Raw genomic sequence first — 12,380 nt, 5'->3', positions numbered from 1 at the left:
TTTATAAATCCCCCCCCCCCCCTTTTTTTTTGTAGATGGCAAACAAACAGTTTTACATTTTTACATTCCCTGAATAGAATATGTTTCCTATCATTAAGTGGCATATATAAAACATCCTAACAATCATCTTAAAACATTAAAATATACATCAAAATGGTGATAACAACTTCTGCATGTGTAATTGTAATGTCTCATTTGTCTGCATCTTGCCAGCTTGTAAAAGCCAATCTAAAAGAAAAGCAGGTAAACAATTAGCTAAACTCAACAGAAAGTAACATAAAGTTTGGGCAGAGATCTCTAAATGTAAACAAGATTTAATTATTTATAGGAAAAGTTCAAATTAAATTGGCATGGTGTGCAATTACTGTGCTTTTTCAGTTTAAGAGACACTTTTCACAGACCTTTCACCAATGCATAAAAAAATCAAATCATTATTTGTGTCAATATAATATAATATAATATAATATAATATAATATAATATAATATAATATAATGTTTCTTTTCACTGACTACATGAATTCTACAGATTGTGTCAGAATTGTGATGTATGAAGCACCCGTATTTTTTAAATCTTTTCAACAACACAGTCAACAGTCCGCTATTCAGAATAATATTTATTGCTTTTGAAGATATTACTCTTTTTCTTCTTTTTGCACTTTCCATTTTTCCTCTTTACAGTAAAACATAGAAAGATGACAGGTAAAACCACTGCACTGTCATTTCTGGATGTGTACACACATACACACACACACACGAGGAAATAGTATTTACAGCTGTTAGTGTTCTTCCTGTGGAGGTGACTGGAGGCCTTTCCCGCAGCAACTCAACAAACATAGAGTTTTACATTAACTTTACAATAGAGCTTTCACAAATAATCGGTATACTGCCACTGTTTGACAAACCATCGGCATAAAGGCTATGAAACTGTACAATATGATTCACTGTTCACTCCACGCTGAGAAACAGGGCTGTAGAAAGGATGTTGGTCATAAGATCTGGGGAGAGGAAAGGTACAGTTTTTTTTGTAAGTATTCCCCCCCACACCACTGTTTAGTGTCCTCAAGCAAAACAAATTGCTCTGCTGCTGGCATGGACAAAAAGAATCGATTGAAAAATAATCAAAACAGATTTTGGGGGGAGGATTTAAAGAAGAAAATGCAAAGACCAATATTATTCACATTAGATTAATTACAGTACAGGAACATTGGGCGAATGCTAACTAGAAAAATAAGTCTGCCGGCATGTTTTTGAACCCAAAGGGTTTGTACACTGGGCATCTGGCAAGAACAAAATGACCAAAGGGCACAATTAACTGGGGTTGAGGAAATCAGAGACAAATCCCAACGTGAGCTCTGTCCTCAACATTAAAAAAAGAGTCTTCAGAGTGCAGATCTTCTGCCATTAATAATTTCAATTTTGATACACCTAAGCTTATAATTTTCCAACATGTTTAAATACTGAATAAAATCACAACAATACAGCTAAATCTTATCATAGTGAATTATAATTAAATGTCATGTACACCATATTAAAATATATACAGAAATATTCATACAAATTCTAGATTGGTCCAGCTCCCTCCTGCTCTCTTTTTCTTTCCTGTTAGAAAATGTGCACCAAGACAAAGTAAATACGCACAGACTGTCACAGTTAGCACTATTGAACAGATGGATTGTTAACATTTAAATTAACCCACAATAAACAATATATATATTTTAAAAAACAGTGCAAAATGAACTCAGGGCAGTAGCTTCACTCACACACTTGCAGTTCTTTGAAAACGACGTTGAGTGAAATGACCACTAGGTGGCAGTATTTGACCATGTCTTAAAAACCACAGTAATTATTTATAGTCTAAATCTGTAGAATTACAGGACAAATCTGTAAAATTGGATCGATCTGAGCATCATTTGTTGTTCTGTTAGTTTAGGGATGTTGTTTGTTAATGTTTGTCAAGGCAGGAATTGCTGTGTTGTAATTTCCCACCTCGATGCCTTCTTTCGTAGCTCAGCTGCAGACAGCAAATTGTAGACTACTGCTGGCAATGCATAAAGCAAATCTACAAACCATTTGGTGCGAGACATCAAAATAAAAAGGACGAGACAGCCGACACTCTAAAAACTGTACACCCCATATATTCTAAGATGGATGAATCAGTAGTGTAATGGACTCCTGGCAAGCTCAAAACTTGCACAGCAAACAGGAAAACTGCAGTTTTAGAAGTAAAAGAAGTTAACTGCCATTCCTGGAAAAGGGCTGGAAAAGATCTGATGATTTAAAGTGGAAAATTCATCTCAGAGAAACAGAAGGAGAGAAAAAGAGAGTTATCAGACCATAGACTGGCAAGATGGTGGACACATCAGAAAATGTCTTAGCTGTGTATCAGTTTGAGAGTCTCTGTCTCCCTGTGTCTTTCATGCAGAGCCATGGAAGGTGAGAGTGACCTAGGCAGGGATGGGGGAGGAGGAGTAATGGGCATCAGGCTCTTGAGTGGATGTGGGGACGCTGGTGGAGGAAGAGAGGAGATGGGAGGCAACGCGCTTCCTTTCTTCCCATCTAACACAAGCTGTGATCGGTTCGCATGGCTGGATTCCTTCCGAATGCCAAATTCATGCTCGTTTTCATTGTCCGAGCTGCAGTCGCTCAGATCTGTTATCTCCAGGTCTGAGTCTGACTCTGGGTCCTGCTTCACCCCTCCTCTTCTCTCTGTGGGGCTCTGCTGGTCTGTCCCAGTCCCAGCTCCTAAGCTGACCGCTCCCAGGCCCAAGGTCAACCCCAGACCCGGAGGACTGGGCTCCACCCTTTCTCCCAGTGTCGCCCCGCTGCCAATGTCTGTCCGACCCATCGACAGGCTGCCCTGGTATGGCGGCAGGCAGAGTCTGGCCGGCTGACCACCCGCTGTGCCATTTGTCCCGCCAGTTTGCCCCGCTGCTCCCCTCTCACCCCCACCTGCCTCTCCAGGCGGGAGCAGGGAGGAGAAGGGGTGAGGCAGCTGTGAAAGGCTGCTCTGCAAGGGGTTGGGGTAAAACTGGGAGGGGTAGAGGGAGCCAGGGGGCAGTTTGGGGCAGTTGTTGAGAGAGAAGGCCCCTGGGAGGTAGGGGTTGAAGCCCCAGGGGTAGTCAAAGGGTGGGTTGCGAGGGTACGGGCCCAGCAGGGACGGGGGTTTTGAATAGCACGGTGCACCTAGGACAGAGAAAATCCAGAGATGGAGGTTAGCTCTCAGAAGGGGCAAAGGTTTCCTGACATACAACATCCAAGAATGTTCACTAATTATAGTCAGTGGTATTAGCAATTCTAATCAGGAGCCACAGGGGCTAATTCTGGCACGGCTGCTTTCAACACAAAACCTGATGGTTCATTTATGCATGCCGGTACTGTGTAGTACACCCACTTCACACCGCTGCAAACCAGATGTGAACACAAAGATTCTCCACTGCAGTGAAAAACAATTAAGAAGAGTTCCCGTCTTCCAAACGGCTTATCATTTCCTTGTATATTTAAAAGAAAAGAAATATGTGAAGTGACTCTGCTTCTGTTTTGATTGCGCATCATTGCGGTGAAACCAGTCACACTGTTGAAAATTCTCACTGAGAAATAATGTCGACATTTGTCCCCTCAATGCTCTGACATGTCATGATATCATTTCAAATTAAGCAAAAAAACACTTATGGTGCAGCAAATTGCGTTGCGTATTTGAATTCGGTTTCTTGTAAGCATCACTTGATAACAGAGCGAGGGGGCAAATTTGAGGTGATGCAGGAATACAATTTTAATGAACAAACAAACGCATTGCCTCTCAACCTAGTCTACTTCCTTCCAAATGACAACCGACTCAAAGATTCTCTCTGCTGCACCCTCCACCTCTCTCCCAGCCGTTCTCACTCTCTTTTTCTCTTTCAGTCTGTTATTTACTATGCAGGGCTAATTTGACAGTGGTGAAGTCTCTGCGTGCTGGGCCAGGAGTAGCTGGCAGACACATGAATATTGAATCAGTCAGGCAGGCCTCACTTGCTTATGAAAACACAGTAATGGGCGCCCACAGGCCACAAACTGAAGCCTGCACCCTCAATTAGGGCCTTCCTGCCTGGGAAGGGATTAGGACAGCGGGGACACATGGGAGGGTGAGGAGGGTGAGAAGGGAAGAAGGGGGGAATAGGACCTGAGGACAAACAGAATAGGGAGGAGGGAGAGGGTGCCAGTTCTGGGATGAGAATTGCATCTGTGTGTCAGTGAGTCTGTTTACACACTACCTCTCGAGCTCTGCAGATTCGTATACCTTCTTATGCGTGTGCAGAGATTGCAAATGAAATGCATTTGTGCATGCGTGCCATCAGTCAAGCAAACAACGACACTTCCGTGCTGTGTTTGGTTGAACTCACTTTCTGAGATAGAAGGGGACAAATGTGAACAGTTGCGCTGAAAAAGTGGATGATTTCTCCAGCCCTCGACTTGTGTCTCACTACAGCTGACATGCATAATTCACCAGCTAACCTGGCCTTTCTGACCTGGAGCACAGTCTCACTGTAGACTGCTATGGGACAGCCATCTCTCTTATTTCCTTTAACAATAAATGTTTATGCCTCACTGTATCCTCATTTCTCTCTCTGCTCTCCTTTCATTGCTACCTTCTCCTCCTCCCTTTGTTTGTACACTGCCAATCATACACTTATATATATATATATATATATATATATAAAAAGTGTATTTTTCTTCATGCAATAGAGGAAGACCGGCACGTATCTGACCAACTTTGTCATTCTCTCTGCTCACCTGAACTTAGGAAAGGAAATGAGTCCAGTCTCAGTTTGTCCCCTTCAGGTCCTGGTGCTGTGGTCCCCCGATCGAAAAGGGAGGTTCCTCTGCTGGTGTCTGGCAAACGAGGAAACAAGGACTGTATGGCCTGAGCGGCAGAAAGAGACACAAACAAAGAGTAGAAAAGGAGGTTAGAGATGAGTTTGTACCATGAAATAATAATAATAAAAAAAGCTTGCGTACGGCACACATATTCCTACAAATCTGCCTTTATGATGCTGCTGCACTTTGCTGGGTAAAGTCATATGTTGACAGCAGCACCCTGCAGAGTGTGATGCAAACAGTGACACAGTCGCAGCAAGGACAGGATAAAAAGGGAAGCCCTGGGACTTGGGGTAAAAAAAAGGGGAGGCAGGAGGACGCACGGGCTCAGAGACTCAAAGGGAGGAAAAGTACAGAGTCAAATGGAGACCAATGATTAAGATTGTGGGCACAAAGGATAAATGAAAAGAAGAAAGCGGGATTGTGGGCCAGCTTGTGTAAAGGGACACAGGACGAATAGCAGTGAGATGTGAGAGAATGACATCCATTTAGAAGTAGGGCAGCTGTGTGCGTGTCAGTGAGTGCGTAGATTTTTTTCTGTCTAAAATTTGCAAAGAAGAGGTAAAATAAGTGGAACAGTTTAATCTTAGGAATCAAGGGGACACGGGGGGATTTCTTTTTCCCCCTAGCGTGATTGCGGATCAGTAGTATCTGTCACCCTGCAGCCCCAAGTTTGAAAGGCGAGACTGTACTCCCAAGCTGCGAGATCTGCGTTGCTTAACAAACCGCATTAATGACCCGCCATTGATCTGATCTGACGCGACCCCTTTGCTTTCTATTTCTTTCATTTTCAATCGATGACAGATGGATACGCCATAGGAGACAGGGATGAGAGAAAGAGGGGATAACGTCTTCTTTTGTTTTAAGGGCAAGTTAAAACCGTCCCCCCTCCACGGTCTCCTTCAGAGCTCGCGTCTCCTTATCCCCATCTTAAGGACGGCACAGACAATTGATGAATGATTCTCTCTTACTGTACTTTCAAGTTACTTGTACTTTCTAGGACATTAGTCATCTAAAATAAAATTATCTGCACACCAGCACTTATACCCAAGTCAAAAAAATAGCCTTCTTCATCAATTTGTGCAGCCACATCTATAATTTAGTGTAGAATCTGAAACGCAGAAATTGATTTTTTTTTCCATTAAAAAGAAAGAAAGAAAGAAAAATCTCTAAATATCTTATAAACACAAGTAAAGTCATAACATTTTTTTTTTTAAACCAAATTAGGACATTTTTGTTCACGCCTCCATCTTTTTTTGTGTTCTGACACATTTTATCTCTGTAAAAATTTTACAGTCTCTTAGGGCAAATAATAAGTAAACTGTAGTCTATTATGACCCCCATTTGACAAAGTGAATAAAAGATAGCTACGATGAATACCACCATTCTTTTGCAAAAAAGGGGGAATGCACAGCAGGTGCCTGAGAAATATAACAGCTCGAGTTGAATGGTTTTCAGTTACCTGAATTAAATTTTTGTTGATACAAATTTAAGGAAGCAGAGTGCGGTGTCCTGCTATATTTCATCATTTTTCTTTGTTTAAGATTTGGCTTTTTTTTTTTTAAATTCCCTCTGTTTTAAAATGCTAGTTCTTTTTATTACCTGCTATAGAGACACAATTTGAACATACATAGGTATGATTTCTCACATTTTTCACACAATTTTGTATTTATATGCTACTAAATCTAATACTTGCATACAGCATATATCCTTTTACCCATCCACCCCCTCTCACAAACCCTCCATCCTACCCTGTGTACCTCTGGGCTGCAGTCTGGTGTGGTGGAGCCCCCGTTGAAATGGTTCTGGGCAAGGAAGAAGGGCGAGCTGGCCATGTCCAGAATGGGGTAGTTCACCAGCACAACCTTACTGAAGTTAAACTTGTAGGTGAAACGCTTCCCTTTGGTTTTGTGCAAAATACGCTTGTTGTAGTAATACCTGCAAAGGAGCGGGAGAGAATATTGATGGAGGGATGGAGTGAAGTGATAAATGAAAAAGGAAGAGAAAAAGGAAAAGAGGTGGGAAGGATTAATATAATACACATCAAGGTTTTGTGTTTCATCACTATAAGTAAAGTATAAACAACTTCAGTGCTGTGAGGCAAGAGCTGTGCTGATTTCCCAGTGTTTTTATTCATCTCCTCCTTTCTCAAATCAATTCATGTCTGGCTGCCTCTATTCAATACAATATGGTTTTGTAAAGTGAATTTTATATTCAGCAATTATCAACCCCCCCACCCCCCGCCTCAAAACCCCCCAAAATCTAAATTCGTTTGAACCTCTCACACAGAAATACTACACAAGAAGTAAATGTTCTTTCATTATGCACAGGACTATTTATCAATTCCAGAAATAATGTGAGCATCATGTTACACTATCAGGTGAGCTCGAGACTTTTTTGTTTCCAGAAAATTAGAAATTTGTCGGAATGACACCATTTGACATGACACCAAAAAACATCACCGTTTCCAATAGCAAAGCACATTCACAAAGAGGTGGGACAGCAAGAGAGGTCTCCATGGTAACGACCCCCAGTGTCTCCCGCTGGGCATGTCAGGTCGTCATCGTACCAGTTTCCTTTGCCACCCACAGAGGTGTCACAATGTACAATCTGCCAGGATGCCACGTTGATCAGCAGCAAAGGAAAAACATGGAGCCATCTGGCCCAGGTAAAAGCTGAGTGCTCAGGTGGAGGAGCGTAGGGGGTGGGGGCGAAGCGGGATGCGACAAATTAAAAACCCCTGCAGATGTCTTATTGTGAAATACAAGTTTAAATCTGGTTTCCTTGTGGACTTTTTGGACTCCTTTGTGTGAGTGCAGCCACAGTGAGCGTGCTAAACACAGAATTCATGAGACAACCTCAGCATTAAATAGTGGTGAGCTCATTATGCAGGCACACTATATCAACAAACACAGCAGCGTGTACATATCTGCATGTATCCACACTGGCTGAGCCCAGTGCAATGATGTGTACATGTTTTGCTTTGCGTGGCAATTGTGCCATGGCCCTTAATTGAGCAATTAAGTGAGGCTAATTAAGAAGGCTAATTGTGGCCCCAGCCAATTCATAACAATTAAACTCTGACGACAGTCCCCATTAACGAGAGGCCGAAGGAAAGCAGAGGGAGGGGGTGGGGATAGGGGAACAAGTTGGGTAGTGGGTATTTGCATAAGAAGATTGTGTGTGACTGGCTGGGGGTGTAAACTGCTGAAGGTATGGAGTGTGGCATTGTTTTAATCACCTTCAGCAAGTTCAGTGTCGAGTAGTTTTGCTGTTCTGAAAAAGTCCAATTTCACACTGGGGCTTAATTTTAAAATCCCTATTGAATTTTTTATTTGGCAGCTCAATGGTGAACTTTCCATTAGGATGTCCAGAGATAAGGAGAAATTGAGGGTATTGACGTTCCCCAGGAAAAATCCCACCTTTATCTTTCCATTTTTGCCAACATGGAAAAGAGAGATGTTAAGTGGGGATTAAATCCAACAAGAGTAAACAATTTATGGAAACCGCTGGGTTATAGCCTGATTTATCTGATGCAAACAGTGCGGTTGCCTGACATTCAACACATCTCGTATGAACACATACCTCAGAGCCCTGCTCAGTTTGTCATAGTTCATGTGAGGTTTGCATTTCCTTATCCCCCACAGTCGGGCCACCTCGTCTGGGTCCTTGATGACAAACTCCCCGTAGTCTCCCTGCCAGGCTATCACCCCTTGGTACTCTTCCTTCTGCAGGAGCTCTAGGATGAAGTGCCACAGCTGGATCTGTCTGGAGCCGGGGCTCGACTCGGGCTTGTAGGCCCACTCTGGGAAGGCGATCCCTGGGCAAAGGGGAGGAGGAAGAAGCAGGGTGAGGTTCATGCCTGTTGTCTGTCCAGTTGCTCACAGGGAGTGTGTGCATGTGTGTGTGTGTGTGTGTGTGTGTGTGTTGGGGGGTGGGGGTGGGGGGGGGGTGGGGGTTCACTGTCTGAATGACTGATGAGCGATGGAGGTGAGGGATGATGTGTTTAATATCACAGCACGTGCCTTGAGCAATGTTAGTCTGAGCTAATGCCCTCTAGCCTCAACAGATTGGTCAGTGAGATGATGACAGCTCACTGGGAGAGATCTGACTGATGCTGCTCAGGTCTGAATTTTAAAAGCCAACTCTATGACCATCAGAGATGAAGTTAAGTAGCTTTTTGACTCAGGCCAAAGTGAATCTGGCACTAACTAGCCTTGTAAATACATTACACATTGAACCAATTACTACCAGAGTCTGAACTTGTTTGGCAAACATGAATGTGTATGGTTAATCTTTTTAAATAGATGAATATTGGGGATGAATTTCAACATGCAATTTTAATAATGAAGTAGCTGCTTCTTAAGTATTTGCTTGTTTTGGCTGTTTGGGTTCACCCAATTTACACATGTGGCTTAGGACTAGATTTAAAGATAAGTTGAAAGATTTTAAATGTTACAAATGAGAACTTTAAGCAGATTTGATGCAGAAAAGCAAGGATGTAATAGTCTCCTGCCTTCATGTCACTAACTTTGATGAGAGTACCGACCTGGCGTCCAGAGGGCGGGCACCGGGGGGAGCAGCAGATCACTGACGCAGTTACAGTCCATGCCTCCACAAAACCTGGAACAAAACAAAAGAGAGAGAAGGCGTTAACTTTTACAAATGAAAAACAAAGAATTTTGCAGAGATGTATTTGCTTAAGCCACTTTCAACTACCCAGCATGTTTATTGCATTTATTACACCAAGTCAGAGTAGAAGAGAGTACATTTTGTTGAAACTGAAGGTATTGCATAAGGGTCTAAAGGCGCAACATGAGTTCAAAATGATACTTTAAATCGATGTGAAATATAGCAAGGTTATGTTTCATATGTCTTTGGTAGAGATCAGGTGTTTGATGGATGTGGCCACCTGAGGCTGTGTCTGATGCAATGTGGTGGACATCCCTATAGTGCATTTATGAACAGGAGGAATTAAATAGACTTTTGAAAACCAACTTGAAAACTGAGCCACATTATACATTAAAAATTGGGTTTTTAAATATATAATAGGACTTGGTTATTTCTTAGTGAAGTTTTAAAAGTATCAAAAAAATCTCATGTAAAAAGTTATGTTCAGGGCTATTAAAGGTTAGGTTTAATTGTCTGCCAGATGAGGAAAGTTTCAAAAGGATTTAAAGGGCTATAGTTTTTGGTAAAACGTCTTTCATATCACCTTAGGTATCTTAGGTAAGTCAGGTAAGTACTACAAATAGTGCAAAATTGCATAAAGATTTGAACATACAAGAGTGTCGTTTTATTAGTTGATTGAGTTAGAGCTATTTTAATTGTCTTATGTACTGTTTAGTGGTCACTGTATAGCTGAGTGTGAACAAGCAAAAGCGAGAAAACACTTCACATCTGTACTTGTAATATTAAATTATACCCCCTATAATTATAGTATATGGTTATATAAAACTATACATTTTTTTAAAACACACAAAATTGTTGGAATAAAAGTCAGAAATGATGCAGCGAGTCCAGTGAACACGTCCATGTTTAACATCACAAGAAAATAAACTGTCCAAACTATTTAAAAACCTGCTTTTGTTTTTACTTCTGTGCATTTTGAAATCTGAAGATTTACAAAAAAACAACAACAAACTTTTATTTTTTCATGCCATCACATCGCTTCATGCTCTGCATTGAATGTTGAATGATACGCGCACGTGTCAGTGAGGTAGGGTAGGCCTTTTTATAATACAAGAGCTTATGATCATAAGGCCTCCTAAATATATTCATATAGACATCTGCTGACGCGAGAAGATGAGGAGATCTTGGTGTTTCTGTGATGAAGAGGGGAACTGTGAGATAGAATCTAGTTTGGATATCACAGTTTCATCAGGGTTGTTTTACAAAGCTCAGATGGAAGAGATAGCCTGCTGCTACACTGGTATCTTTAATGCTGGCCTCTCTGTCTCTCCCTTCACTCTCTGCCTCTATTTAATTATGCTCTGTGAATTTTGGATTTTCCCTCCAGCATTGAAATGGAACGTGAATTATTAAGGTGTGTTTGTATAAATTATTATTGCTAACTCCAGGCATTTCTCACTCTCTGACTCTTTCTGTCTCACGTTCGCTCTCACCCCGCTTCAAGCCTTTGGATTGTGGCCCCGCTCGCTGTCTCCTCTCTCCCCTCCCCTCCCGCTCTTCATCTTCCTTGTTTTCAGTCTGCTCTCTCTGTCTATGAGTGCAGAGCTGACATTAATTCTATTTATTATAATAATCATTATTATTTTTACTCTCATTGTTCCTTTTCTCTCTTTTTTTTTGGTCATTAAACTATCTGGAGGCTCTGTCTGCACTCATCCCGCGCGACTCATTTTTAGAAAAGGATCAAATATTTTGATTAGACCGTTTACCAGTAGGATATCAAAATACACCCCACTGTTCACGTGTTTGGGGATTTTTGAAAACATTTGAAACTGTCATCTTTCCATGAAAATGTTGACCTCATCTGACAGGAAGGCCGTTGCGAAGATTGGTCTTTACAAAATGAGATATACGTTGTGTTGGAGGTAGCAATCCATAACTTTCCTCTTCCCCGTGGGCTACAGGTCATCAATACTGCATCATCTCTTTCATTTGCCGTATTCTCATGGTCCACGGCATGTATAAGCTCATCTCCTCTGCGGGAAACATATATGTGAGCTCCTGCCTTTCACAGTCTTTCCAACTTCCTCTCATACCACCTACGCATTACCTCAAATCCATACTCTTCCTTCCCTTTTCATATCCAACAGCATATCTATACAGGTGACTCCTCCTTTCCTCTTTCCCACCTCCTTTCTATTCACACACCTACCCACTGTCTTCTCCCCCGCCCTCCCTTCCACTCCACCCTTCTCCCTCTCTCCTGCTCTGTGTGTTTTGCTTCGGCGCAGTAATTTTCCGTTTGATTTCGGAGGTAATGCATTTTTTACAAATCAAAGAGGAAGCTAGGCTACCCCCCTCCTCCTCCTCCTCCTCCTCCCCTCACTCTCTCCCTTTCTCTCTCTCTCCCTCCCTCCCACCTCCTCTTCTTTCCCTCCCTGCCCAGTCTCCCATTCTCGCCCCCCCCTCGGCCCCCCAGGCCAGAGAGGAGATAAAGGAGCCCCCATCATTTCCTTGTTAGTTTTGATTTGGGCAGCACAGGGCTTTCAAGTTCCCCCCATCACCCCCAGAAACATTATAACTAGCAGCCCAGGGAATACTGCTCCTCATACGCACACACTCGAACACACACATGCATGCACAGACTGTCAGATACAGACACTCACAGATTGTAAGGGATTGTGCATGCACAGTAAACACAGTCTCAAGCAGATATGGCACAAATACGCAGGCATTCAGGTAGCCGTCGCACACACACTGTACGACGCAGCACACAAAGTAAGACATGGAGCCCATAGATATTGACTGAATCAATATCGGCACACTAACACAGATCTCACCGAGCTGAAAAAGAGAATGCACTTTGTTTACTAAAGATTCTGGTTTACTGATA

At 42.2% G+C, this 12,380-nt stretch overlaps 1 protein-coding gene across 2 annotated transcripts in view; it reads right to left on the bottom strand.

The window, feature by feature from the left end:
- Positions 1-650: 650 nt before the first annotated feature.
- The window catches only part of erfl1 (Ets2 repressor factor like 1), a 48,156-nt gene continuing 36,426 nt past the window's right edge, over positions 651-12,380 (bottom strand). For both annotated transcript variants that reach the window (XM_006808174.3, XM_035915516.2), the window contains exons 3-7: positions 9,405-9,478; positions 8,441-8,675; positions 6,616-6,793; positions 4,772-4,901; positions 651-3,184 (exon numbers count right to left, since the gene is read on the bottom strand). In XM_006808174.3, coding sequence (XP_006808237.2) covers positions 2,373-3,184; positions 4,772-4,901; positions 6,616-6,793; positions 8,441-8,675; positions 9,405-9,465 — 1,416 coding nt within the window. In that variant the 5' untranslated portion in view covers positions 9,466-9,478 and the 3' untranslated portion in view covers positions 651-2,372. The remainder of the gene's footprint in view (positions 3,185-4,771; positions 4,902-6,615; positions 6,794-8,440; positions 8,676-9,404; positions 9,479-12,380) is intronic.

The sequence above is a fragment of the Neolamprologus brichardi genome, chromosome 11, assembly GCF_056152115.1.
Source record: "Neolamprologus brichardi isolate AB-2024 chromosome 11, ASM5615211v1, whole genome shotgun sequence".
In the NCBI taxonomy this organism is placed as follows: Eukaryota; Metazoa; Chordata; class Actinopteri; order Cichliformes; family Cichlidae; genus Neolamprologus; species Neolamprologus brichardi.
The sequence above is the reverse complement of the archived record's forward strand: the minus strand, read 5'-3'. Positions and strand labels throughout refer to the sequence as shown.